At 56.0% G+C, this 25,456-nt stretch overlaps 12 protein-coding genes across 12 annotated transcripts; 8 read left to right on the top strand and 4 right to left on the bottom strand.

The window, feature by feature from the left end:
- Positions 1 to 211: 211 nt before the first annotated feature.
- On the top strand, positions 212 to 1,893 carry DL89DRAFT_268663 (uncharacterized protein). The gene is made up of 3 exons (XM_040887999.1): positions 212 to 839; positions 1,063 to 1,637; positions 1,661 to 1,893. Exons 1-3 carry the CDS (start codon positions 605 to 607, stop codon positions 1,694 to 1,696), a joined length of 846 nt encoding a protein of 281 aa, XP_040741940.1. The 5' UTR covers positions 212 to 604; the 3' UTR covers positions 1,697 to 1,893.
- Positions 1,894 to 2,087: 194 nt separating this feature from the next.
- DL89DRAFT_27038 (uncharacterized protein) lies at positions 2,088 to 2,935 on the bottom strand. Its single transcript, XM_040888678.1, has 2 exons — positions 2,757 to 2,935; positions 2,088 to 2,602 (listed from the first exon to the last, which is right to left on the bottom strand). The coding sequence occupies exons 1-2, from the start codon at positions 2,792 to 2,794 to the stop codon at positions 2,206 to 2,208; spliced, it is 435 nt and encodes a 144-aa protein (XP_040741939.1). The 5' UTR covers positions 2,795 to 2,935; the 3' UTR covers positions 2,088 to 2,205.
- Positions 2,936 to 4,018: 1,083 nt separating this feature from the next.
- Positions 4,019 to 5,163, top strand: DL89DRAFT_26949 (uncharacterized protein). Its single transcript, XM_040888323.1, has one exon. It carries the CDS (start codon positions 4,284 to 4,286, stop codon positions 4,935 to 4,937), a length of 654 nt encoding a protein of 217 aa, XP_040741938.1. The 5' UTR covers positions 4,019 to 4,283; the 3' UTR covers positions 4,938 to 5,163.
- A 3,077-nt stretch (positions 5,164 to 8,240) lies between these two features.
- On the top strand, positions 8,241 to 10,097 carry DL89DRAFT_26854 (MFS general substrate transporter). Its single transcript, XM_040887954.1, has 2 exons — positions 8,241 to 8,455; positions 8,583 to 10,097. The coding sequence occupies exon 2, from the start codon at positions 8,607 to 8,609 to the stop codon at positions 10,074 to 10,076; it is 1,470 nt and encodes a 489-aa protein (XP_040741937.1). The 5' UTR covers positions 8,241 to 8,455; positions 8,583 to 8,606; the 3' UTR covers positions 10,077 to 10,097.
- DL89DRAFT_268658 (TAP42-like protein) lies at positions 9,942 to 11,252 on the bottom strand. The gene has a single exon (XM_040887998.1). The coding sequence runs from the start codon at positions 11,205 to 11,207 to the stop codon at positions 10,119 to 10,121; it is 1,089 nt and encodes a 362-aa protein (XP_040741936.1). The 5' UTR covers positions 11,208 to 11,252; the 3' UTR covers positions 9,942 to 10,118.
- Positions 11,253 to 11,339: 87 nt separating this feature from the next.
- DL89DRAFT_268657 (uncharacterized protein) lies at positions 11,340 to 11,897 on the top strand. Its single transcript, XM_040887997.1, has one exon. It carries the CDS (start codon positions 11,406 to 11,408, stop codon positions 11,751 to 11,753), a length of 348 nt encoding a protein of 115 aa, XP_040741935.1. The 5' UTR covers positions 11,340 to 11,405; the 3' UTR covers positions 11,754 to 11,897.
- Positions 11,898 to 14,885: 2,988 nt separating this feature from the next.
- Positions 14,886 to 19,421, top strand: DL89DRAFT_225238 (uncharacterized protein; the record flags this gene model as incomplete). Its single annotated transcript, XM_040884741.1, has 2 exons — positions 14,886 to 16,270; positions 16,499 to 19,421. The coding sequence occupies 2 exons, from the start codon at positions 14,886 to 14,888 to the stop codon at positions 19,419 to 19,421; spliced, it is 4,308 nt and encodes a 1,435-aa protein (XP_040741934.1).
- Positions 19,422 to 19,506: 85 nt separating this feature from the next.
- DL89DRAFT_26790 (uncharacterized protein) lies at positions 19,507 to 20,025 on the bottom strand. The gene has a single exon (XM_040887712.1). It carries the CDS (start codon positions 19,873 to 19,875, stop codon positions 19,591 to 19,593), a length of 285 nt encoding a protein of 94 aa, XP_040741933.1. The 5' UTR covers positions 19,876 to 20,025; the 3' UTR covers positions 19,507 to 19,590.
- DL89DRAFT_225069 (uncharacterized protein) lies at positions 20,003 to 20,425 on the top strand (the record flags this gene model as incomplete). Its single annotated transcript, XM_040884727.1, has 1 exon — positions 20,003 to 20,425. A coding segment is annotated over one exon (423 nt), but the record flags the coding sequence as incomplete, so codon positions are not given.
- A 1,022-nt stretch (positions 20,426 to 21,447) lies between these two features.
- DL89DRAFT_268656 (uncharacterized protein) lies at positions 21,448 to 22,261 on the top strand. Its single transcript, XM_040887996.1, has one exon. The coding sequence runs from the start codon at positions 21,463 to 21,465 to the stop codon at positions 22,066 to 22,068; it is 606 nt and encodes a 201-aa protein (XP_040741931.1). The 5' UTR covers positions 21,448 to 21,462; the 3' UTR covers positions 22,069 to 22,261.
- A 128-nt stretch (positions 22,262 to 22,389) lies between these two features.
- DL89DRAFT_268655 (uncharacterized protein) lies at positions 22,390 to 23,839 on the bottom strand. Its single transcript, XM_040887995.1, has one exon. The coding sequence runs from the start codon at positions 23,809 to 23,811 to the stop codon at positions 22,681 to 22,683; it is 1,131 nt and encodes a 376-aa protein (XP_040741930.1). The 5' UTR covers positions 23,812 to 23,839; the 3' UTR covers positions 22,390 to 22,680.
- Positions 23,840 to 24,250: 411 nt separating this feature from the next.
- On the top strand, positions 24,251 to 24,921 carry DL89DRAFT_268654 (uncharacterized protein). The gene is made up of 2 exons (XM_040887994.1): positions 24,251 to 24,764; positions 24,813 to 24,921. Exons 1-2 carry the CDS (start codon positions 24,633 to 24,635, stop codon positions 24,867 to 24,869), a joined length of 189 nt encoding a protein of 62 aa, XP_040741929.1. The 5' UTR covers positions 24,251 to 24,632; the 3' UTR covers positions 24,870 to 24,921.
- Positions 24,922 to 25,456: the final 535 nt, after the last annotated feature.

Below are 25,456 nucleotides of genomic sequence, written 5' to 3'. Positions count from 1 at the left end.
TAGTGCGACGTGCCGTGCCTCCCAGCCTGTGCTGCCTTAAAAGGCTACACCAGTCAGCCCCTCTCCGGATCCCGTGCGGGCATTTCGGTGCTAATTCTCTCCTCTGCCTGCGCTCGCATTCTAGAAAACTTTCGGTGCTACGACAGTCCTGATCGCAGTCCGACTACTGCCATTATTACTACATCTACACGGTAAGTCCAAAATGCGTGTGCCTCACTTCTATTTCGAGAGCGGTACTTGCGGCGGGCTTCTTTGTGCTCCCAGTTTGCAATGCGGGTACTGTGGCATGGTGCGATGCGCGTGACTGGCCATACGCCGCTGGTGATGCACATTTCTCCCCCGGGCCACATCATTCTCCTACATGTTCCGCACAGACCTGTTTTTCTCTGGGTGCAATTATCGCGTATTTGCCACCGACACCCGCCCCGATTTGCCTGCAGTCACGCTTTTCGCTTGCTACTTGCCCACGCTCGGTGAAAAGGGATTGGCAGCTGGCCATTTGGCGAAGCGCTTGCATGGGTGAATAACATCCCCGGTCAGCCTGAGCACTGACCATCTGCTTTTCCACCTTGGCAGCATCCCACCATAATTGCCTCTTTTGTCAATGTCCCGCGGGCTAGACTTTGCGCTGTGCGCTGTGCCTGTGGCTGTGCTGTGCTTTGTGCTTTGCCCGCACACCACCCACTCTGGCCGTTCCGTCTGCCTGCCCGCCTGCTGGCAATCCTTTCTCCATTCGGAGATGTGGAGTTTTGGCAGTGGAGCGAGGGCGAATCTTGGATTCGCTGTGCTTGGCAGCGGGTCGTGCTGCCGGAAAGTTTTATCTCTCCACTGGCACGGTGGTGTGGCCGCAATTGGATGGTGCTCTGCTGCCCATCTCGTCTTCATGGAGCGTCCTCTCTGGCGCTACTCTCTTCCGAGCGGCCCGATGTGGGATGGCCAATTTGTTTATCTGCATTTGCCTGTGTCTGGGTGGCGACAGACATGGCGCTCTCTAGGCGGGCCGTCTGACTACAGGATGCCCTCCCTCTTGTCGCAAAAATAGCCTGTTCATCTCATCGCCAGCGTTGTTTGCTGCTGCTGCTCCAAAAACTACGCAATGGACGCGGCCGGATTTTCCGCCATGCTTAATTTTCTCTCCGAGTTGTTCCTTTGCATGCTGGGCTGTGGGGACTATCTGGCCCGTATTGGCTGCGGCCCTCCTGCTCGCCACCTCCATGTCCCCACATGCCGGCACTGCGGCTCATATCTATCTTGCTATCGATGCATCTGCAAATTATCCCTCCCCTGTTCATTTCCTGTGCAACCCGGTGCCTGTATTGCGTTCTCGCATTGCCTGGAAAGGCACTCCTTTTTATGCCTTGTGGTGGGATGCAACACACATATTACAAAACAGCAAGGGCTGGCGATCCCCTGCTCCCGGTTGGCTGAGCGCTCGCCCTACTAGGAAAGTCGCACTCCGGCATATTTTCTCTGTTGCAGCAAGTCACGCTTTGGAAAAACTGATCCTCGCCGATTTTTGCGTACTATTATGCCGCCTCCACTTTTTGCTCGCCTCGCAGTGCGGCCATGACAAAGATGACGGCCTCGAGACGATGATCGCCCTATCTCGCCACCTTGCACGCTTGCGCATAACCGCTGTCTTTTGTCTGCTGATTTCCAGTCTGTCGCCTTTGGCCTGGGCGCCAGCTTCTTCTGAGAATTGCACGCGAAGCGTGGGACATTTCGGCTGTCCTGGGCTTCGGGGCGGCCAGCTGGGCGCCCCCACTGCACAAAAGGTCTTACACATCCCCTTTCTCCCCAGCTCTCTGCCGCCTTCCCTTTCTCGTTTCTACTTGCCAATATTTTCCCACCTTGCTGCCACATATTTTCTCAGGAACCCCTCCACCAGTGACCATTTTCTGCTGCCTTGCCATTTTAAGCATACCTCCCTCCCTCACCCACCCACCCTAAACACCCCCCACCCCCGCTAAACCCTATATAAAGGATGTGCCCTGCTCCTCTCTATAGCTACTTTGACGCGCAGCTCCTGGCCGACTTCATCATGACCAGTCAGTTCCAGGAATTTGACACGCAGAACAGCGCCACATCTGGCAACGCCAACCAGCACTATGACCAGCTGAGTGCCGCAGCCGCCAGCCTTTCTTCGGGCTACAGCGACTACGACGCGCAGGACAACGCTCGTCTGCGCAAGCGTCCGGATGACTGTCACTGACGATCGGCGCAGCAGCAACGCCCACGAGTACAGCTTTGCCAACGGCCGCGACACAGGCCTGTTCCACATGGGCGACGGCACCCAGGGGAGCAGCGCGCAGTACTACCACAGCCCTGGGTACAGCCAGTCGCTGACACACTCGGCCATGTCGTCGCTGCCGATTCCGCCGTCGTCGGCTGCCGCTGACAGTCCAGACCATCGCTGATGCGATCACCGAGGGCATGACCCTGGGCGATCTGGGGTTCTCGGGATCGCAGCAGTACCGGTGTGGCGAGTACGACGACAGCTCTCAGCACAGCAACATCATGGGCAGCTCCTCCTCGGGCAGCCGCTACAGCTCGCGCCGGCCCCAGTCGCTGCGGGTTGCTGTCACACGCTCGCAGAACGAGTAAGTAGAAGAACAATCCGGTCATGTTGTTGTAGCACGTCACATGGCTCGCATACTACTGCATAGCGCTTGTCCGCTGCAGCCTTTTTGCGGACCTACAAACTGCCCGGCCCCTGCGCTAACGAGCCATACTCCCCTTGCTGTCTTTAGGTCGACTGACCCGACTCTGGCCACGCCCAACATGTTTTCGCCATCGTTCATGGAGGCCATGGACACCGGGTCCGCTGTTGGCAGCGGCATGACCATCACCTCGCCATCTATGTTCTACAACCAGGCCACCTCCCCCTACATCTCCCACGAGCAGCCGCAGCACCAGAGCATCTACGGCCACCACCACCAGCACAGCAGCAGTATTAGCAGCACCAGTGGCCACGGGTATAGCCACGGCTCGCAAATGGGCAGTGGAATCTTCAGCAACCCGTCAAACACCCTAGGCAGCGCTGCCGACGACCATCCTCGGTGGGCTGCAAATCACAATGAACCCAATGAACATAGCGGCTGCCAACCCCGGCTCGTCTGCATTCTCACGTGTCAACAACGGCAGCGATGTGGCTAGCCAGCAGGCATCTGACCTGGGCCTGGATATCAACACCACATTAACATCATTTACCGGCATTACTGGCATGGACGGCTTCCAGGCAACCGCCACCGACAGCCCCTATGTGCACACTAGCAGCAGCAACACTGCCTTTGGCACGCTGTCCTCAGAGCCGTCGTTCTTCAACCCGATGGGCCAAGGGGTGCCAATCTCTGGCATGAACCCAATGGCATCGCCAATCATGTCCCATCAACAGCCCGCCTGCCACTGCCTCCATTATGCCTGCCCAGCAGCGGTCGCGCAAGCGCGCAGCCACTGCCAGCAGCACCCAGCTTGACCACTACCACACGCAGCAGATGGGCAGCCTGCAGCAACCGCCAAAACACGCTTGTGAGCATGGCACCGCCGGCGTACTCGCACGAGATGCCCGCCTACAACCCGCTGGCGCTGAACAGCCAGGCAGAGGTGATGGGCAGTGGCGAGAAGGTCATCATGATTCTGACATCGAAGGTTGCGCAAAAGTCGTATGGTACCGAGAAGCGCTTCCTGTGCCCACCGCCAACCATCATGCTGTTTGGCGACGACTGGCAGCTGCCGGTCTCGCTGTCTGCTGATAACGGACTGCTCGATCCTCGGCAGGCCCGCAGCAGCTGGCAGCGTCTGGCAAACCGCGCATCACTGTGACTGTGCCATCTAATGAAAGCACAGCGTCGAGTGACAACGACGATGCCAACTTCACTTCCTCCTCAGGCGAGATCCGCGCTGCACAGATCGAATGGCTCGGGCGGCCTGACCCGAACCCCAAGGCCGTGTCGCGTAGCATTCCTGAAACAGTTGCGGATATCAGCCCGCCGCGTGAGGGCGAGCCGGTTACTGGACGCTATGTGGCCAAGCAGCTGTTCATCAACGATGTCGACGAGAAGCGCAAGAAGGTAGCGGTCAAGGTGCGCCTGCACGACCAGACTGGGCAGGTGGTTCTGGGCAGCTTCGACTCGAAGCCCATCAAGGTCATCAGCAAGCCATCCAAGAAGCGCCAGAGCTCCAAGAACACCGACCTGTGCATCCACCATGGGTCAACCATCTCGCTGTTCAACCGCCTGCGCTCGCAGACCGTGTCGACCAAGTACCTGGGTGTCAGCGGCTCAATGTCGGCTGGTGGCGCCAGGCCGTTCTGGTTCCCCACCGGTGGCTCTGAGGATGGCCCCCTGGCGCCGAACTCTGGCCAGCGCATTGGTGGCCCGGCCCGCTCGCCTACCTTTGTTGCACGCACTGCCGTGTGGGACCCGTTCATCATCTGGATCGCCAACACCAACCTGACGCAGGAGCAGATTGATGAGTTCAATGCAAACATCCACACAAACCCGACGCCGATCCCCGGCTACCCGACTCCGCCCAGCCAAGCCATGCTACCACACTGCCCACCGATGTTTGACGACAACGTCAGCCTGGGCGACGACAGGAATGCCATGGGCGGTCGCTCTAACGAGTCACCTATGGCCATCCACTACAACCAGAGCGTCATCCTTCAGTGCGTTAGCACCGGCATGGTCTCGCCCGTCCTGACACTGCGCAAGGTCGAGAAGGGCAGCGTTGCTGTCGGTGCTCACCACACCAACGACTGCTTCAGCGAGGTCCATGGCGACCCGGTGTCGCAGCTGCACAAGGTCGCCTTTGAGGTGAACATGAGATGCAACAACGACTTCCCGCCCTGCGTGATGGCGCAGGACAACCTCGACAACTTTATCGGCACATATCTGACCTGCTTGTCCGATGTCGGTTGGCCTCAACAAGACCTCTGATGGCCGGCAGCCCTTGAACGAGGTCTCCCCATCTGGCAACAGCCGCAAGCAGTCCAAGGAGACCGCTGCCCCCTGCAGGCACAACCCAGTGGGCCGAGGATGTGGGCGATTCAGCGGTCTGGACCATCGTTGGTACCGACTGCGCCATCCACCGCTTTGACTATCCGTCAACTACTGAGATCCTGGAGCGTGCGCGCAACGCACCTATGGCTCCGGCTAGCCTGTCCCATTCGCAGCAGCAACAGCAGCAGCAGCAGCAGCGCCAGACTGTGGCACCATCGACAACCCGCAGCCGGCGCCATAGCCACCAGCGGCAGTCGGCATCACGCCAGTACCAGGCCCAGCACTACTACCCACAGCAGCAACTGCAGCAACAACAGCATCACCAGCAGCAGCTCTTGCACCAGCCTATGAGCCTGGATATGCTTGTTGGTGATTCAACCTTCACTGCCGCCGCCGCTGCTGCTGCCGCCGCCGCTATAGGTGGCAGTGACTTTGGGTCAAACTCGATGGACTCCACATTCGCTGCAGCCATGTACGGCATGGGTCTCGCTGGTATCCCCGACACTTTGTCGAGCCAGCTACTGTCGCCGCAGACCATGTCGCCCAGCTCTGCGACTGGCTCAATTGCACATGCTACAGACCACAGCAGTCGCCGCAACACCATCAACATTGGCCAGCTGAGTGCCTCGCATGGCACTGCAGAGAACACGCACATCCCCGTCGTGTTCAAGATGTCGGTGCAGCACCCGCCAACCATCAGCCCGAGTGCACTTGAGCACGGCAATGGGGGGTCTGCCGAGCGGTCGCTGGTGAACCTGCATGGGCAGAATTTTTCGCCCGACATGACCGTCTTGTTTGACGGCCAGCAGAGCGTGTTTACTGAGTTCAAGTCGTCTGAGCACATTGTGTGCTTTGGCCCGCTGAGCACTGACTTTACCAGCAGCCCGCAGCGCACCTCCACCTCAGCCACCGATGATGAGGGGTTCGAGGACATGTACACCCGCGGCGAGAAGCGCCAGTCGCCAGACTCGGACTGCCTGCCGCCGTCTGCGGCACGCTCAATGACCACAGACACCCTGCAGACGCTGCTATCATCGTCTGACAGTGACCTGCTGCGTGCCCGCCGTGCATCGTCGGCCGAGTCGACTGCATCATCGGCAACGGCAACCAACTCGAGTGGCGATCGCCAGTCGAATGGCAAGAGCGATTCGCTGGCGCGGTTTGCGGACCAAGAATGCTGGCAGCCAGTCAGCAGCGATGAAGATTCCGATCTACCTCTCGTGCAGCAGCGGAGCTGGCCCAACGTACAAGACCGGCCAGTTCTACACACTACACTGCTAAGTTATTCGAGCAACGCCTTCTAAATCTCTGCCGTGCGAGACCGAAACCGCGGGGCAGAGGCCAGCTTTCCATCACTCTCTTTATCATCTTATCCCAAGGAAAAAAAACCCAAACAAGCGCACTTTTACTTATCTCTAGGCATTTCTTCTTGCACGTCTTTTATTTCTACGTTTTCAAATCAATCCTCGCACATCATGTTGCTGTGTTCATGCTGATCGACCTTTGCGGACATCAAAAAGAGTGGCCATGTTACTCGCCCGCCCCAACATATGCCACGCACCACCACTAACACCACCCCCGAGCCGGATGTTGCTTGGTCTGTGGGGGAGGATGGACAGAGCAGCGCGCGCCGAGTGGCTTCCTAAACATGCAGCTCGTTTTGGCCTTTTGGTGAAATGGACCGCATATCTGTGGCCAGCCAGGCTGGGCGTGTCAATAGTCTGGGACAATAGTTGGTGCTTAGTACGAAACCAACCCCTGGCGTTGTTTTGACTTTCGCCTGGCGCACAATTGCCGTGCCCAAGAATCGCCTTGTCCCACCTGCCCAATCTATGAACAGCGCAGCTTCTTGCCTCCAGCGAGCCACGGCAGAATGCCATTGCTAGCCCAAGCCCCTCGCCTCCTGAATGCGCTTCTGGTTGGGCTCTGGGTTGTATACGGCTGCGAATACTCCCCCTGTTGGCGGCTGCTTAGAAGGGGGGCGCTGGCACGAGGCTAAAGCTGCCGTTTATTGGCAGATTCAGCCTGGCCTTGCTCACACCTGCACTCAACCAACCCACCCACCAACAACAAAAACCTCGAAGGAAAATTTTCCCGCACATATGCAGCCTATGTGGAGACGAGAGACTTGTCTAAAAGCCAGTCAGACTGCTCTCCTTCCTTTTTCGCTCCAAATAAGAAACCGCCCCTCCCCTCCCTCTCTCTTCTTTGCACGCATCCTTTTTATCTTTTTACCCACATACACCTCACTTCCCCATCTTCCATTCTATTCCATCGTTCATGTCTTGGCAGCCAAGCAGCGATACTGTGCATTAAAATAGCATCATAAAGCATCCGCATTCCTCGCTCCCCTCCGACGACAAGGAGACACCCAGCATCACCACAGCCGCCTTTCCTACTGCATATACGTACACATCGGCCTTCTCGGACAGGCCTCCTCTGTTGCATCCTAGATATACCGTTTTTACACCTTTGTCCTGTAATTTATTCTACACTACCCCATGTCTGCCCTGAGCATTTTCCCAGAGTCATTCCAGCGGATTGGGTTCCGCCGCAGCCTGATGCGCATCTTTCGCCGGACGAGCATGCGACGCAGAACCGGCAAGGCTGCGAGCAACGGACTGGGTCAGCACTGCCCAAACTGCGGGGCCCACTTTTTGCTCGATGTGACGTTTTCTCGCCACCTGTACGAGTGCCTCGGGTAAATCTCAAAATACGAGCCTTTTTTGCAACTAGCCAGCCTGTAGACTAAAAAAATTCCCAAGAAATTTTGAAGAGTGCATCTGAAAGCATGCTTTTAAGGGCCAACTTTTTTTCTTTTGCAGTCAAAGCGCTACGGTTTGAAGCAGGCTAGTTTGGATTCTCCTGGCCTAGGTCGGGCCATGGTGTGCGCTATTGCTCGTGCAAAGGAATAGGCAGCAAGCTGAGTCTTTGACGCGAATGCCTTTTGCGCAGGAGCCGCCTGCGAGTAAAGCTGGATGCTGTCTGCGAGCAAGGCCATGTGAGCGACATTTCGTCAGATGGCTCATCTAATGGCCCTCTTTCTGCTGCCCTGAGTCATGCCCCACGATCTACAGCCTGTTTGTCCCACTAATAGCTGGGAGATGGTGCTCTGCATCATAGTCGCCTATAGCGCTGTTCCATCTTCCACTGTGACTAGAGAAAAGGGAGCGAATTCCGTAGTCTGTGCATATTCATCGACAATTTGCCTGTCCGTGCCGCTGCCTCTGTTGCCTGCAATGGCACCCGCTGCTTGTCAGCCGAGAAGCAACAGACGCCGAACACCGACATTTTGCTATAGTACCAGTAGGAGGGATTACCTACAAGTTCACATGAGCTGTGCGCCTCTCGATGATCTCTTTTGGTGTCAGACACGCCAGCCTGTGTCCGCTGCCTGCCTGGATGCAGGCAGGTCAGTGTACTGCTGCTTTTTGAACGAGTATCAAGTGGTGTCGGTAAGAAAGATCGTATAAAGGGTGCTGCTGCTGGAATCCCTCTTTCGCTAGGGCTTCACTACCGCTATTCCGTCTCCCCAGATACCTCTACCTAATATTATCCTCACAGTATACCAGTCTGCTATAGGCCACGATATAGTCAATCTCGCTAATGTCAAAAACCAACGACTCTGTCGCCATCGAGGAGGGCGAGATCGTCGTTCCTCAATACGGCCCTGAGCGCGATGCCATTACCAGGCGTCTCCTGCGCAAGCTCGACATCCGTCTTGTTCCGTACATGGCACTCCTGTACATGTTCAACGCCCTGGATCGCGGCAACATCGGTAACGCGCGCCTCGGTGGCCTCGAGGAGGGCACGCACCTCACCGGCAACGACTTTTACAACGCGCTCTCCTTCTTCTACTTTGGCTACTGCATCTCGCAGGTACCCAACATGTTTTTGCTCAAGAAAGTCAGCCCGTCGGTGCTGATCGGCGTGACCATGGTGCTGTGGGGCGTCTGCTCGACGTCTATGGCCGCATGCAAAAGCTATTCTGGTTTAGTTGCTGCGCGCTTCTTCATGGGCATATTCGAAGCCGGCATTGGGCCTGGAGCACCTATCATTCTGTCGTTCTTTTACCTGCGCAACGAACTCGCATGGCGCACGGCCATGTTCTACGGCAGCTCAACTATTGCTGGCGCCTTTGGCGGAGCGATTGCCTACGGCGTGGCCAAGAACCTGGCGCACGAGAAGCTAGCACCCTGGCAGTTGCTGTTCATTATTGAGGGTATTCCGACGATTGCGCTGGGCTTGGTCACTATCTTCTTCTTGCCCAACTCTCCCCACAAGCTCGAGAAGTGGTTCGTGACGCCCGAGGAGAAGCAGGTGGCCATTGAGCGTGGACGCTCGGGGCTCAACACCGACAACACTGTCTTGGACAAGCGCCAGCTGATTGCTGCCTTCAAGGACTACAAGAACCTCTTCACATGTCTGATCTATATCGGCCTGAACATCCCGCTAGCCTCGTACACGTCGTTCTTGCCCACGATTGTCAAGAACATGGGGTACTCGGATGCCAAGGCCCAGCTGATGACTGTTCCGCCATATGCGTGCGCGCTGGTTACTGTGCTGCTGTTTGCATGGAACTCCGACCGTACTCAGCGCCGTGGCTACCATGTTGCTGGCGCTGCTTCGATCACCTGCCTTGGCTATATCCTGCTGATCTCGTCGGGCAACCTGCACGCCAACTACGCCGGTGCCTGCTTTGTTGCCATGGGTCTGTACCCGATCGTGCCGCTGATGCTGTCATGGGTAGCCAACAACAATGTTGGACACACGAAGCGCGCTATTAGTGTTGCCTTGCTTAACACGTTTGGCCAGTGCTTCGCAACCGTAGGCACGCAGATTTACAAGACCAAAACAGCACCGCGCTTCTTCATGGGCTACGGGGTGTGCCTGGCGTTCAGCTTCCTGATGATCGTCGTGGCGCTGTCTCTGTCGCATGTTCTTCGGCGCGAGAACGCTCGCAGAGACGCCGAGTTTGGCGAGCCCAAACCGCTGTCCCCAGAGGAGCAGGCCGAGGCCGGTTCAGAATGGAATCTACGACGACCACCCGAGCTTCCGGTTCTACATCTAATATGAATTCCAATAGTGCGACATCTAGTAAAGAGCCTCCTGTTCAGCTTAACCCCGGTTGCCCCCGCGGTTACCCATTCCCTTTGGGTTGTTGTCCTTGAAATCGTCCCACTCGCGCTGCTTCATAGTCTCGGCGTCTTGGGCATCGTAGTCGTTGTCATCAATTTCTGGCTTTGCGTCTGGCTCCTTGCCACCACCGCTGATGATATTGCCGCGCTCCTGCTCTTGCTGCAGGTACTGGTCAACTGTCATAGTCGGCAGAGCCCACCCTGGCCTGAACACGCTGTCCTTGATATGCTGGCGGTTGTTGGTAAGCACAAACGGCTGCATGGGCTGCCCCTTGTCATTGAACACTGGGCGGCCGGGCTGGCCAGTGGCGGGGTTAACACGATACGACTGCGGGTCGAGCCGCCACTCCTTGCTGCGCTCTTCTTCGTTCTGTCGCCGGTCGGGGTCAGTGCGACGCTGCTCCATCTGCTTAGCCATGTCCAGCTCGCTCTCGAGCATGCTCAGGTCATCAAGCACCTGCTGTATCCTGAGGCGGACCAGCTTGACCGCGTACTCGCGCTCGACTTCATCCATATCCTCGGCATCGTCCTTGGAGCTGTTTTCAGAGAGGCGCAATTCTAGTGTAGCGATTTCCTGCTTCATAGCGCGGATAGTCTTGAATCGCTCGATCTTTTGCATGCGACTGGTGCCCGGGTCTGCTGCCATGGGCTTGTGCGCCTTGACAAGCTCGAGAATTTTACGCTCAGCCGGCTGCAGAATGCCGAGGTTTTGGCACAGCGACAGGAATTGGTCGTAGTGCGCGCGCGACTTTTCCAGGATGCTAAGCCGGGTGACTTGTGCGCTGCTGTTCAGTTTCTGCAACGCCTCACCCATATACGCATCGGTCAGAATCAGCTTGAGTTCGCCGGTGGAGTAGTCGTCAGGCGTTTCGTTGCTGCTGAATAGATCGAGGTCCTTTATCTGATGAAGGCACACCGTTAACAGGTCCACAAGACTCTGGGCCTGCTTCTGGTACTCGGACCCGCTGCTGGGCAACGGCGAGTCGTTGAGCAGCTCCAGCTGCTTCTGTGCGCGGCGAAGGTTTGCACCAAGTGGGCGCTGCTGGCTGGCGTTGTCCTCGTTGTCCATAGTATAAAACTGAAAATTGCAAGGATAGAGGGTGTGTGTGTGTGGCGCATATTGCTCAATCGCCCTTGGAGCCCTTCATGTATACATAAGGGCCGAGCGTTTCCTAGTATGGAAACATCATCAATTAAGCCAGTTTCTCCCCATCGTTTTCCCCTTTCCATTTGTTTCTAGGTTACCAGGTATTTACGTGTTGATTCCATGAACGCTTTATTCAGTACAACATTGGCAGTTGCAACTGTGGTTGCTCTGGCATCGGGGCTAGAATGGAGAAGCATGAACACACTGAGGTGTGCAAAGTTCAACTGGCATACGATAAAGACTCGCTCCGACTCGCTTCTGCCCATGGCAAGGTTCTTTTTGCCGGGCGAAAATGCAGCGCTTTTGAACAAATTGCTTGACGGCAAGAGCAAGCTTCCTGACACACCCAGTGACTCGTTCATCAAGGCACTGCCGGATGCAATTCCCGAGACGCTGCTGAACACGATTGCCGGAGATGTGATCGGCGCGTGCCTGTCCGGCGAGATGCGGGTTCAGCAGGAGCCATGAGATAGGAAGAAGAGTACGAACTGTGCTTTTGGTTTGTAGCTGAAGGACACCCCCCCGCATATTCAGCCTATGTGCGGGGTGGCACATGCTCGAGCATTTTTGACAACAGGACAGGATGGAAGCTGCAATAAATTAATAAACACGGTGGTCCAAAGAGAGAATGTGGAAAGGGTTAAGAAAGGATGCTAGATGGCAGCAAACCTCCTCCGTGGCGCGAACATGCCGCTGACCTTGCGGTACAGCCTAGTGACAGAATGTCTGCGGCCATGGAGGGTGCGCTTGTTCGACTCGAAGGGGCCGGTGCTGTCTAGTAGTCCAGCTCTGTCGCCAGGAATATACTGGAACGGAGCGCCAATCTGCTGCTCGTTCATCTCATTCACACCGTTGTCAGAGATCGACTCCCTCGTGTTCTGGCGGCGAAGATATGTGGGCACCAGATAGTGGAAGTCATCGGTTGAGTAGTTCACCTGCTGTGTGTATTCCTCGGGGCTATACTCGAAAATGTCGCTGAGGTTATTGATCTTTTCGTACTTCATGGCTATGCGTGTGCTGGAAAGAGACAGAGTAAGTGGATTTAGAGAAAAGGAGGCTTTCGGATGAATGTAGAGCGTTTCCTGGTGGGAACGGGAGACGACTGCAATATTTATACCTGGAAACCGTTCACTGCACGACAAAATGGCACTGTGAAAAAGGTAGGCATGGTGCAGTTTGTCCCCCATGTGTCCCTATTGCAAGAATAGAGGATAGTTGGCTGGGAGCACCAATTCATTTGGAGGATCTTCCAAACTCCTGGTCATGCTCACTGACAATGGCGGTATCCCAACCCCGGGACTCTGACTTTTTACCTTGGTTGGCACGGCCAAGACAGCCGGCATGGATATTTTTCTGCCTAAAAGTCCTTTGGCGCGGAAAGAGCTTTTTGCACTAATTTTAGAGCCAAGTCTGGGCGCCAAAATGAAAGCCTGTACGCGTTCCGATTTAGATGTGTTCACAAAGAGACAGAAATAGCAGAGCGGCTACGTGGGGGATGGTGTCTAGGAAAAGTAGCTGCCCTATTGTCGTTAACCGCGATTGTGTGCCATCTTTTACCATCGTTCTGAGCACTGGCAGTCAAGCGTGTCCGCTTTGCACTTTTGCTGTTGGGCTGTGTTTCAGAGCAGTAGGCGGCTGGGGGCGCAGAGCATGCCTTCATAATGGAAGACCGCGTGAAAAAGCGCATGTATTGACAGTTGCCATTGGAATCATGTGTGCTTCGTCTACACAGACTCTGTGGCCAGCACAGGTCCAGCATGCTGCTGTGTAAATCCAGCCTGGAGCAGAAATGATGCCCTTTTGTTCGGTTGAAGCGCAGCAGGAAATGTGGCAGATCTAGAGCGATTATCTGTCAGCCTCCAACGAAGCAGCTTGCTGGGCGGTGAGCTTTGGCGCAAGGGCGGAGGGCGCCATGTGGCGAGGGGACATGTATGACAGATGCGGCTGGCTGCATCAACAGGGTGCTTTTCTGGGCAAATGGGCGAGGAAATGCCACCCAGCTTGGATCACGTTAGCCCCTTTGCTTACCCGGGTCAGCCCCTCCCCTCCGTCCCTCCAGTGCAAACATAGGGCAATGTCCTACCTGTTGCCATCAAGCGGATATGCCGAAAACACGATGATCATGCCCCCCGCACCTCCTTATTCCGGCCACACATGGCGGTATGACGCGGCCGCTCCTGAGCCCAAACAAGCAGGAGGGAGCGTGTGAAAGTGCTTCGCCGCTGCAGCTGCCCAGAAAACTACCACTGGAACCAAAAAGCTGTGCCAAAATGGAAGCCCCACTAGATGATCTCCTTGTAATTCCCGCGCCCAAGGGTAAATGGAAGCGCCTTGCACACCCCTTCGGAGCTGGCTTCTGCCAGGCAAATCACGTATATAAGTCATCCTGGAGCCGGCACGATGGGATTGAAAGCCCACTTTGTTTCACATTCTTATTGGCATCTAATTCCTTGTTATCGCTCAACTCTTGCTCACAGGTAGGCTGTTCTAGGTCCGCTCCCCACACCTCGTTATGCGCAGGCTTTCAGGCCAAGGGGCTAGCTTCAGTGATCCAAGAAAATTTCTAAAACCAGCACACAGCAAATGACGTTTATTTTCTTTTTCAGTGGGCCGTGGTCAATCGATTGTTGGGTCTGAGGGCGCCCGAGAAAACTCTTGTCCCAGGTCCGACCGCAAACCACGCCCCTTCTCTGCTCTGCTTTACTCACTGCACCATTTTTAGACTATCTCTATTATCACCCACCCGCGCATAGCCGATATCTACCATATCTCCATTACTTGTAGTTACTAGTCCTATTCGCTGATAATGAAGAAGTGTCAGGGAATTCCGTGGGTAAGTGCTAACTGCAATAGCTGGTCGACTGCTTCGGCGAACAGAACAGTAAGGTCCGTGGGCCCTAATAACTCCTGCTTCTGTAGAACCACCCATGGAAGCGTGATGATTTCGATCAGTGCTTTCGCAGTCTGTTTATCGAGAAGCTTCTGCCAGCCAGCATAGTGGTGCTGTCGGTGCTGGTCCTGGTGATCCGTCTTGTGAGCAATCGCCGAGCACAGCGCTACGGCCAGGGTGGCGCATCCGAAGGATACCTGCCACTATTGGACGGCACCAGGCGTGGAAGTGCTGCCTCACGATCCAGAAACCGATATGGCGCCACTGCTGATAGCGGCGCCGCGGCCGCAGCCCCAAATCCGATGGGTGCCTTCGATGACGAGGAGCTGCTGAGTGACAGCGACGATGAAGCGCATGCCCGCGTGCAGGCTGCCGACGAGGCGCTTCAGCAGCACGGCCGGAACCCGTCGCGACGCGATGTGGTGATTACGTTCTTGGCCATCATCCAAATTGTGCTTGCGTACACGGTATATGACGACGAGCCAGCGGGCCACACCACCTTGGCCGAGGTCATGCTGTGGTCGTGGTCGATCATGCTGTGCGTGTACATGTACTTCCGCTCCAGCACACGCACGCCCTCGCCCTCGCCGCACCTGCGGCTGCTGTTTACGGTTGGGTTCTTTATTGACTTTGTCAAGACACGGTCGGCCATTCTGGACTATGTCGAGCGCAAGCACACAAAACACCCCGTGCGGTTCCCGGCGGTCGAAATGGTGATGGCGGCAATCTCGCTTGTTCTGTTCCTGGCCAGCTTCACAGCGCAGCGTCGGCGCCACGGCCTGCCGGCCAATGCGCCCGTCGGTGCATCACAGAAGCATCCGGAGGCGCCCGAGAAGACTGCGTCGATTATGCAGCTGATGTTTTTCTCGTGGATGGACCCGATGATCTGGCTTGGGTACAACCGGCCCCTGGAGCCCAATGATGTGTATGACCTGATGCCCGAGGACCGGTCGATGCGCGTGTGTGCCGAATGGTACAGGGATTCGCGCGACTACGCCCGCAAGCACGGGTCTGATGACCGCTCATTGACGGTGCGCTTGCTGTGGTTCTTCCGGTACCGCCTGCTGACCCAGAGTCTGTGGACGCTGGTCTGCACTGTGTTCCTCTTCACTGGTCCTTTCCTGCTCAAGCGTATTCTGCGGTACATCGAGGACCCGTCTATCTACACGCGTGAGCAGGCGTACTGGTGTGTCAGCGGATTGATGGCTGGTGGCACTGTTGCAACTGTGTGCCAGAGCCAGGCGCTGTGGATTGGCCGCAAAATCGGAATTCAGATGAAGTCGATCATCATCGGCGAGGTCTACGCCAAGAGCCTGCGCCGTCGTGACGCAGCTACATCGGCAGAGAAGGCAGGCAGCGAGCAAGAATCGGGTGCTACTGACAAGAAGGGACCGAGCCAGGACGACGGTAGCGATGATGAGGACGATGCGTCGTCGCTGGGAAAGATCACCAACCTGATGGCGGTAGATGCACACAAGATCTCCGAGGTCGCATCGTACATGCACTTCCTGTACCAGCTGCCCGCACAGATCATTATCACGGTGGTGATGCTGTACCAGCTGCTGGGGATGGCATCGATTGCAGGCTTGGGCGCGATTTTGCTCCTGGCACCGATCCAGTACAGACTTGTGTCTGTGTGGGGCGTGATCCAGAACCAGCTCATGAAGGTCAGCGACCGTCGTATGAGCCTGATGAACGAGATCCTGCAGGGTGTGCGCATCATCAAGTTCTTTGCCTGGGAGCGCCAGTTCGAGTCAGAGATCGCCAGTGTGCGTGCCAACGAGCTGCGCGTCCTGCGTTCGCGCTACCTGCAGCTGACATACTCGATTCTGGTGTTCTTTATGGCGCCCGTGTTTGTCACTCTGGCCACATTCGGTGTCTACACTAAGGTCATGGGCTACCAGCTGACGGCATCGACGGCATTCACTGCGCTGGCGCTGTTCAAGACGCTGCGGGGGCCAATCGACCAGCTGCCCGACTTCTTCTCGTTCTGCCTGCAGGCCAAAGTGTCACTGGACCGCGTTGCCAAGTTTATGTCCGAAGAGGAAACTCCCAAATATCTGCTTCAGACCGAATCCCGCAAGCACCATGACGAGTACACGGCTGCTGGTCTTCCCCATGGCAAGCGGCCGAGCTACGCTGATATTGCTGGGTCGACCGACATTGGGTTCATTGGCGCGTCGTTCAGCTGGAGGTCCGTGCCGCGCGAGGATATGCTGCCCAGGCTGGCCCACCCGAATGCGCCAGGAACCCAGCTGCCTATCCCGGCCATCGTTGAACCGGAGAATCGCGTTGCGGGCGATCTCCACGCCTCTGAGAGCAGCCAGATTCTGACGGCCGTGCATTCGACCGCCGACACGTCTTCCGAATCCGACTCGGCTGGATTTGAACTGCGCGATATCACTGTCAACTTCCCAGTAGGCAAGCTCAGCATTATTGCCGGGCCGACTGGCTGCGGAAAGACATCGCTTCTGATGGCGCTGCTTGGCGAGATGCGTCTTACTGGCGGCAAGCTCCTGGTTCCTGGCTCCGTCTACCGCCCAGTGCTTGCGCCCAGCGACGATCCGTTTGCAATCCAGGAGTCGGTCGCATATGTCGCCCAACAAGCGTGGCTTCTGAACGATACCATCCGCGGCAACATCACATTTGGTCTGCCGTTCGATGAGGCCCGCTACAACCATGTGGTGCGCATGTGTGCGCTGGCCCGCGACTTTGAGATTTTTGACGCAGGCGACATGACCGAGGTTGGCGAGCGCGGTGTTGCGCTGTCTGGCGGACAGAAGCAGCGTATCAGCCTGGCGCGTGCTGTGTACTCGCCAGCGCGGCATGTTGTCATGGACGACTGTCTCTCCGCAGTCGATGCCCATACGGCCAAGCACATCTACGAGCAGTGCCTGATGGCGCCGGCCATGATGGACCGCACCCGTATTCTGGTAACCCATGCCGTTGGTCTGACAATCAAGGGCGCATCGATGGTTGTTGTCATGCAGGATGGTCGTGTGGCGGCTGCAGGTTCACCGGTCGAGGTCCTGCGCAGTGGCAAGCTGAGCGAGGAGACACTGCGTGAAGCTGATGAGGAGCAGCAGAACGCAGCATCGAAGCGCGAGAATGCAGCGGGCAAGGAGCCCGAGGGCGGTAACGACAAGCGGTTTGACGGAGATGAGGGTACTAGCAAGGGGAGCAAGTCCAAGGACAGCGATGGAGACAAGGACAAGGACAAGGGCAAGCTGACTACCGAGGAGGGCTGGTCCCAGGGCCATGTCCAGTGGCGAGTCTACACCCAGTACCTGAAGGCCAGTGGCGGGTATGTGTTCTGGATCATCCTGACTCTAGGATTCATCATAACGCAGCTGACACAGGTCGCCCAGGACTACTGGCTGCGCGAGTGGGCTGCTGCATACAGTGCCCCTGCGGCTAATACCGACACGCTGGCTGAGAATGTCGTAGCATCCAGCGGACCGACGGCCTTCTTGCTGGCGCCTGTGCAGAACATGGTAGCCAACTATGCGCCTAATGTCGACCTGGGCTACTACATTGGTGTGTATGTGCTGATTGCCGTATCCAGCATCTTCTGCATTCTGCTCCGCTCGCTGCTGCAGTTCTGGGGCTCGCTCAAGGCGTCGAAGGAGCTGCACGAGGACCTGCTGCACACCGTGCTGCGTGCGCCGGTGCGGTTCTTTGACGTTACTCCTGTGGGCCGACTGATCAACCGATTCTCAAAGGACATGGAGACCATCGACCAGTCACTGATCTCGTCGCTGGCCATTTTCATCACCGAGCTTGTATCTTCGCTGGCTATTCTGGTTGTCATTGCTGTCATCACGCCAGCGTTCATCGGTGGGGCGTTTGTGATTTCGGTGATCTACTGGATCATCGGCGTTCTGTACCTGTCGGCATCGCGTGAGATTAAGCGGTTCGAGAGCGTGACAAAGTCGCCGATCTACACGCAGTTTGGCGAGACTCTGAATGGCGTATCGACAATCCGTGCCTACGGCCAGGAGAAGCGGTTCATGCGGTCCAACTATACAAAGATCGACGACAACATCCGGCCCTTTATCTACATGTGGGGTGCCAACCGCTGGCTCAGCATCCGCGTTGATCTGGCCGGTGCCCTGGTGTCGTTCCTGGCTGGACTGTTTGCGCTGCTGGCAACTGGCCGTATGGACGCCGGGCTGGCTGGCCTGTCGCTGTCGTATGCGCTCAACTTCACCGAGCACATCCTGTGGGTGGTGCGGTTCTACTCGTACAATGAGATGAACCTGAACTCTGTCGAGCGCGTCATTGAGTACCTTGATGTCGAGCCCGAGGCGCCGGTTACCATCCCGGATCGCGTGCCTGAGCCGCAGTGGCCGACAGCAGGCGAGATCAGCGTTGAGAACTTGGTGCTCAAGTACGCCGAGAACCTGCCGCCAGTGATCCGCGGGATCTCGTTCCACGTCAATCCGCGCGAGAAGGTTGGAATTGTGGGCCGCACCGGCGCTGGCAAGTCGACGCTGACGCTGGCTATGTTCCGGTTCATGGAGGCTAGTGCTGGACGGATCGTGGTTGATGGCATCGACATCTCGCAGATCGGCGTAGGCGATTTGCGCTCCAGACTGACGATCATCCCGCAGGACCCGGTTCTGTTCACAGGCACGATCCGCACTAACCTGGACCCATTCAATGAGCATGGCGATGATGAGCTGTGGCTTGCCTTGCGCCGGGCTCATCTTTTGGGTGACAGCGACGACAGCCACGCCCACGCCGAGATCGCAAACACCGCTGCTGTTGCTGGCGGAGGTGTTGGATCGAGCCGTGCTAGCACCGTCGACGACGGCGATGAGGGGGTGGTGACGCTGGGCCGAACCATCACTAATCTGGACATGGCAGTGATGGAGAACGGGTCCAACTTCTCGCAGGGACAACGCCAGCTGATTGCGCTGGCCCGTGCCCTGGTCAAGCGCACGCGGGTCATCATTCTAGATGAGGCGACCGCGTCAGTTGATTTCGACACTGACGCCAAGATCCAGAACACGATCCGTAACGAGTTCACCGAGTCAACACTGCTGTGCATTGCCCACCGACTGAGAACCATCGTCGATTACGACAAGGTGCTGGTGCTGGACCAGGGGCAGGTGGTCGAGTATGACACCCCGTATAGCCTGCTGAAGAAGGAGGACGGCCTGTTCCGCCACATGTGTCTCAAGTCGGGCGAGTACGACTACCTGTTTGCAGCTGCCGAGCGCAAGCACCAGTCGGAGCACTAGATGGCTTATTTTGCTGCTAGATATACACTCGTGCCAGCATTCACCCAAAAGAAACTCGGCATAATCCATGTGGATAATGGTAACGGGCAGAAAAATAACTAGACATGGGGCTGGGTAGGTAGTTAGAAATTGGTTCCTCTTGTACGCATATCTCTTTCTTTTTTTCACACTACCCCAATATCGGATACCGGTAAAACAATAAAACTCCAGGGAACAATGGCGCTAAGACTGGTGGACTACTCCAGTGACGATAGCAGTAGCAGCAGAAATAGCAATGGCAGCGGTGGCAGCGGTGGCAGCGGTAGCGGGGGCAGTAGGGTGTACTGCCCGCCATTTGCAGGTAAAATTCTGCCTCCCTCCCCCAGCAGGCATGGAGCAAGGAAAGCAAAACATGTACAAAAGCCCAGCATACATTACAATGGCCCAGAACAAGCATACTGATTGTGCTAAACATAGATCACGGCCACGTCAAGGGCGGTTGGGCGGGTCATGTTTATCTGCAGCTTCGGCCAATACCAGCGCTGGACCTTGTCGTCGAGAGCTGCCGCTCCACTGTGCCCAACTCGCATGCCATCACCAGCCTGCACATCTCGCTGACCCGGCCGTTTTATCTGCAGGAGCATCAAATCGCCAGCTTCGTCTCAGCGCTGCAGCGCCAGATGGCGACGCTCGATACCTCATCACTTGTGGTGGCGTTTGGCGGAGCTTCAATCTACCAGAACGAAAAGCAGTCTCGAAGCTTTGTAGCCTTGGATGTCGATTTGGGCGCAGACCGCATACGCAGGCTGCTTGAGCTTGTTGACGCCGTCATGGTCCGGTTCAGCAAGCCCACGTTCTACGCAGACCCCCGGTTCCATGCCAGCATCGTGTGGGCCGACAGGGATGCTGCTGATGGGGTGCCCGCTGACACGGGTCGGCTCGGGGACATGGCGAGGGAGCTTCCGGGGATCCAGGTCGACCGACTGGTCTGCGTGGTGGGCGATAAGGAGTATGCGATCGCCTAGCTTACGAAGAAAAATGCGCGCCCTCCACTTCTGCGTAGATCTTGTGTGCGAGCGTTGCCAAAAGAGAAACAGGGAGCTCAACAATGACTGTTTTCTATCAAGTTCTTTTTGCCGTGTGTTTTGGCCTGGCCATGTTGGGGCTGTATGTCCTGAATCATATCCGACGCTGGACCAGTGTGAAAGGAGGCTGCTGTTTTCAACGCGTGTGCTGTATGTGGGATTATCTTGGCAACACCAAACAGCATTCGCGATTCACCCGTACATCATGGATTGGGAGCTGCGCAAAGGACTGGGCTTGCGCAAAAATAGCAGCTTCAAGCGGATCTGCGGAGTGTCATGTTTTTGGCTCATTTGCTTTGATGACGGGGGAGGGGTAGACAACACCCCTCTCCACCCTGGCCCGTCGCGAAAAAAGAAGAGCTTTGTTTGTGAGGCAGAATCGAGGGAACTCTTGAAGGCCCGGAATTGGCAGTGGCGCTGTTCTTGCTTGCCTTTGATATTATTCGCGAACCGCGGCCAACACCGACGCTCGGTGAGGGCGTGGAGAGGGGAGGACGCTGCGAAAATAGTAGAAAGGGCCCCAGCTCCAACAAAGCGAGTGCAGTACTGTCTGTTTTGAGAGAAAACACAAACAATGAGTTTTGCGATTCAAAGCGACAGCAGAAAGAACAGCGAAAACAGGCCGCTCATCACGCATATAAATACATAACTTTTTTTATCGCAGCTTTTCTTCTTTTGGCGGGAGACACGCACATCAAAGCTGAGTTTTTTTTTTTTTTTTTTTCGCAAAAGGCGGCTGAAAAATTGTGTTCCTTTAAATTTGGTCTCGCGCCAGACACAGCACACGGAAACCAGATTTTTCAAACATACATTCTGTGGTTCTCTGGCATCCTTTCTTTCTCTCTTCTTCACTTGTCATTTCTTTCTTTTTTGCTGAGCAAAAATAGTAACACGCTATAATCTTATATTTTGCTTGATACATCTCATCGTACTTTTACCCACCCCACCTTACCCCTCATCACTTATAATTTTGCAAAATGTCTGACGCAAAGGTTGTTGCTGCCGCTCCCGCTGTCGAGGAGCCCGTTGCTGCCGCTCCGGCTGCCGAGGCCACCGAGGCCGCTGCTGCTGCCGAAGTCGAGGCCCCCAAGGCGGAGGAGGAGGCTGCCCCTGCCGCTGCCACCGAGGAGGCTAAGGCTGAAGAGACGAAGGCTGAGGAGACTGCCGCCAAGGAGGAGGATGCCCCTGCTGCCGCTGAGGAGGCCGCCGCCGCCGAGGAGACCCCTGCCGAGCCCAAGGCCTCGGTTGCCTCCAAGGTCAAGCGCCGCTCGACGCTGGTCCGGAACAAGGTTGGCGGATTCTTCTCGAGCCTCAGGTCGCTGCTGCCCAAGCCCAAGCCCAAGAAGGAGGCTGCCCCTGCTGCCGAGGAGACCACCGCTGAGGAGGCCCCTGCTGCTGCTGAGGAGACCCCTGCCAAGGAGGAGGCCGAGGCTCCCAAGGCCGAGGAGGAGGCTGCCGCTGCCGCCCCTGCTGCCGAGGAGTCGACGGATTCGGCTGTTGCCGTGAAGGAGGAGAAGGTCGAGGAGGCCGCGAAGCCCGCTGCCGAGCCCGCTGCGGCTCCTGTGGCCACGGCTTCTGCCTAAGGCACTGAGCTAAAGAAGACACAAGGGCAAATGCCGCTCACGAGAACACTAAATGTCGGCAGGATCGCAGCCTGGCACGTCTGTCGGTAATTGGCAGCTGACCTTGTTCCCTTCTGCCACGAAATCCCCGTGTATTCTTTTCTGCTGCGAGTTCCGCCCTGCCCCACCCGCGGAGCTCCCAATGCTGCCTGTCCATGTGTGTGCTCCATATGTGCTGTATCTATCCACCATCACCACCATCTTGTGCAAACGTCGAGGATATCCACTTTCTATATTTCTTTTTTTTTTTTTCTTTTCTCAGTTCCACACTTGCTCGTAATTCTTCCTAATACTAATACTTTTTTCTCAACTAAATGCGGTTTGGGTTGCAAAAATTCTGCTTTCACGTTCGGATTGTCGGGGTTAAAGCTGCATTCTACCAGCTGCAAAACAAACAAGGCGTCTGCGGCCGTGATGGGGTTGTGCCTGCCAGGCTTTGGGGTTGGTGATAGCAAGATCGACATGTCCTCAATAACAAAACGCTCACTCTATGACGCTCTTGGCTGCCATGCACCAATGCAGACTGTGGACTGATGTTGCTGTGGGCTGATGTTGTGGGCGGACTTTCTTTGCTTACAGCACTTTGCGCCATCGCCAAAACGCCAGTGTTGTGATTGTATACACAGCCATGCACGCCATCACAATAAAGAAGTTGAGCGTGTCGTCTCTGTCCTGGCCCGGGATTTTCAAATTGACGCCGAGAAAGCTTGTGACGATATTGATCGGCACGACGATCGTCCCCAGCATCGTCCAGCGCTCGGTAGTTGCATTCGAGTTGAACGTCGCCCGCGACAGCTCCAGCGAAATCTTGGCCAGGTAGTTCGAGTGCGCCCGCGCCAAAACAGTCTCGGCATGCGAGCATGTGTTGAGAATTGCCATTAGGTGGTCGCTGACATCGCCCAGGTACTGTGCAACCTCGTCGCCGAGCTGCGGCAGAACCGAGTCGGACTGGATCACACGAACCAAGGTATGGATGATCTCGGGCTTAGCCTGTACGAGTCGCCACATGCACAGAATCTGCCGCCGCCGTTCCCCAATACGTCGCAGCATGTCTTCTTGCTCGGTTTGCGTCAGCAGCAGGACTAGCTCGTCGATGGCATCCACCTGCCGCTCGATCTCAACGATGCGCGGCGACATGTGGTCCGTGATTTCATCGATGATTGCATACGCAACGTATGGCGGAAACACAGTGAGCCCTGCCAACACAGAGCTGTCGCCAGCGACTGCGTTGTGTATTGCAACCAGCCGACTGATGACTGGATATGTGTGTTGCCGTCTGGCATCGTGGTGGATTGTGATGATGGCATTTTCGCGTAAAAGGATGGCGAAATGATCGCTTGCGATTGCGCAAGCATCATCCCCCACACTGCCGGCAGTCAGCATCTCTGATTCGGACATGCCATATGTCGACCTGATGGCGCGATACACGATGTATATGTAATCGTCGAACACATCGATCTTGTCGCGGTCGCTTTCATTGACAATATCTTCGACCGTCAGCGCATGCAATTGGAATGCCTCTCCCAGGTCCAGCAGCTCTTGGGTCGTCGGGTTGGCTATATCTATCCAGCAGAAATCCAGGTCAAGGCATATATCTTCGCATTCCGTGACACTGTCCACCAGCTGCACACCAGCTGCATGTGAAAACACCATATATCTGCTGACCACCCCATCCGCATGCTTCATGGCCGGCTGACATGCCATTGATGCTGCGGGCGACGTCCACCACGCGCACTCTCCCTCCCCTCCCACGACCCTGCTTGCCCTGCCCGTTGCCGCGATGTTTTGTGCCAGGCTGTTCCGCACCTCACGTGCACGGTACAATCTCGAGTCACTTGAGCCAGACCCGCTTGTGCTAAGCCTGCCCACGAGGCTAGTCGATGGCGACGCCCGCCATCCCGGGTTTCGCCGGCCTGCCATGTATTGCAAAGTTCTGTCAGTGAAGGTGCATGGAATGCTGGGGGTGATGCACCGGGGGTGATGGAAGCTGTCGCTGATCTCAGATACTGATGTGCTTTGTCTATATTGCGAATTGCGCATCTCTTGTTGCCGCGGAAATTGTGTGGATGCCAAGATGATGCAGGAAGCTAAAAAGCCGCTGTAGTCCCACTTGTCAATGCGACGTATTTGCCTGATTTGGTAACTGCACGCCCACATTACTAATTTTTTTGCCAGGGAATACGTAGCGAAACTGCCCCATCCCCACTCCATTTACTGCACCTACGTCTGTGCCGAGCATTTGCCAAACATGTGCATTTACTGAAGCTCAAATGTGTGGCACAATGAGTCCCGATGGCTTCTGGCTGCCTTCCATTTTCTGTTTTGCGAATAAGGCGCTCCCCCCATTTCAGCTTTTCGAATGTCGCAAATACCAGACTACTGTGGCTTTCCCCTCCCTTTTCCAGCCAGAGCTCGCTGTCGTGTGATGGGCAGATCACTTTCCCTGTAGCTGGACCCGACGATTGTATATTTTTTGTTTACCATGTATACCCACGAGTTGTCTAAGGAATAGTGCGGCTCAGGCAATGCTTTGGCTGCACACGTCGCTGCTCGACTTCCTTCTCTCCCATTATTCATGCTTCCATTCCTCCTTTTCGCCAAAGCATTTTCAGCGTGCTGCGATTGCGTCGCCATCGTCTCACATGGCCTGGAACATGGTCCGGAACCGCTGTCCAGGGCTCATAACCTGTTTGATACTACCCAAGGTTATGGGCCCTGAACAATGCCTTTGCACCGTGTTTTACGTATGTGAGGGTGGGTAAAAAGCAGCGGCGATGTAGTTCGGCCAAGCAATCCGGCGGCACAGTCTAGTTGTGCCAATTAGTCCCAATAAAAGCGGTGCTCTGGTGTAGAGCTGACGCATGCCTCTTACCGGCATCGAGTTGCAGCTGTCCCGAGCCAGTGCCCCGTCAGCTCGTGTAGGTTGTTATGTGGAGCAAAAATGGGTGCTTCAGGCGTCTCTCATCCGGTGACCTCGAGGCATGACATGTAGATTGGAATTGGGGAGGCTGCCATTGCAGAAAGGAGCCTTCTTTTCCTCGCAAGTCCCAGCACAATATCGGCCCTATTCGACATTGAAACACCACGCCGCCAACCCATGATGTCAGCCCTTCGAATTTGCTACCTTTTCTGCCACTGGTAGGGCATTATCATCATCTACACATGATAGGTGCTGCAATTCATGCTCTTGCTTGTCCCTCTGGTGCAAAGGGGCCATTCTTTTATCCCCTTTTGTTGCATTTGTTTGCAGCAGCAGCAACTTAAAACCCACGCATTGCACTGGCACCAGCTGGTCCCAATACCACCTATAAAAGACTGCATTCGTTTGCTGTCGCCATCGCGCAAAACT

Source organism: Linderina pennispora (genome assembly GCF_002104995.1).
Source record: "Linderina pennispora strain ATCC 12442 chromosome Unknown DL89scaffold_10, whole genome shotgun sequence".
Lineage (NCBI taxonomy): Eukaryota > Fungi > Kickxellomycota > Kickxellomycetes > Kickxellales > Kickxellaceae > Linderina > Linderina pennispora.
The sequence above is the reverse complement of the archived record's forward strand: the minus strand, read 5'-3'. Positions and strand labels throughout refer to the sequence as shown.

Excerpts from the sequence above, each read along its gene's own strand:
- DL89DRAFT_26949 (XM_040888323.1), top strand. The coding sequence starts at position 4,284 with ATGTCGGCTGGTGGCGCCAGGCCGTTCTGGTTCCCCACCGGTGGCTCT.
- DL89DRAFT_268657 (XM_040887997.1), top strand. The coding sequence starts at position 11,406 with ATGAACGCTTTATTCAGTACAACATTGGCAGTTGCAACTGTGGTTGCT.
- DL89DRAFT_268654 (XM_040887994.1), top strand. The coding sequence starts at position 24,633 with ATGCTTTGGCTGCACACGTCGCTGCTCGACTTCCTTCTCTCCCATTAT. Across the intron at positions 24,765-24,812 it reads CTCACATGGCCTGGAACATG|GTTATGGGCCCTGAACAATG; the intron begins GTCCGGAACCGC and ends ATACTACCCAAG.
- DL89DRAFT_26790 (XM_040887712.1), bottom strand. The coding sequence starts at position 19,875 with ATGTTTAGCACAATCAGTATGCTTGTTCTGGGCCATTGTAATGTATGC.
- DL89DRAFT_27038 (XM_040888678.1), bottom strand. The coding sequence starts at position 2,794 with ATGGCGAAAACATGTTGGGCGTGGCCAGAGTCGGGTCA. Across the intron at positions 2,603-2,756 it reads GCGTGGCCAGAGTCGGGTCA|ACTCGTTCTGCGAGCGTGTG; the intron begins GTCGACCTAAAG and ends GTTCTTCTACTT.
- DL89DRAFT_268655 (XM_040887995.1), bottom strand. The coding sequence starts at position 23,811 with ATGGCATGTCAGCCGGCCATGAAGCATGCGGATGGGGTGGTCAGCAGA.
- DL89DRAFT_26854 (XM_040887954.1), top strand. The coding sequence starts at position 8,607 with ATGTCAAAAACCAACGACTCTGTCGCCATCGAGGAGGGCGAGATCGTC.
- DL89DRAFT_268656 (XM_040887996.1), top strand. The coding sequence starts at position 21,463 with ATGTCTGACGCAAAGGTTGTTGCTGCCGCTCCCGCTGTCGAGGAGCCC.
- DL89DRAFT_268663 (XM_040887999.1), top strand. The coding sequence starts at position 605 with ATGTCCCGCGGGCTAGACTTTGCGCTGTGCGCTGTGCCTGTGGCTGTG. Across the intron at positions 840-1,062 it reads ATCTCTCCACTGGCACGGTG|CGTTGTTTGCTGCTGCTGCT; the intron begins GTGTGGCCGCAA and ends TCTCATCGCCAG.
- DL89DRAFT_268658 (XM_040887998.1), bottom strand. The coding sequence starts at position 11,207 with ATGGACAACGAGGACAACGCCAGCCAGCAGCGCCCACTTGGTGCAAAC.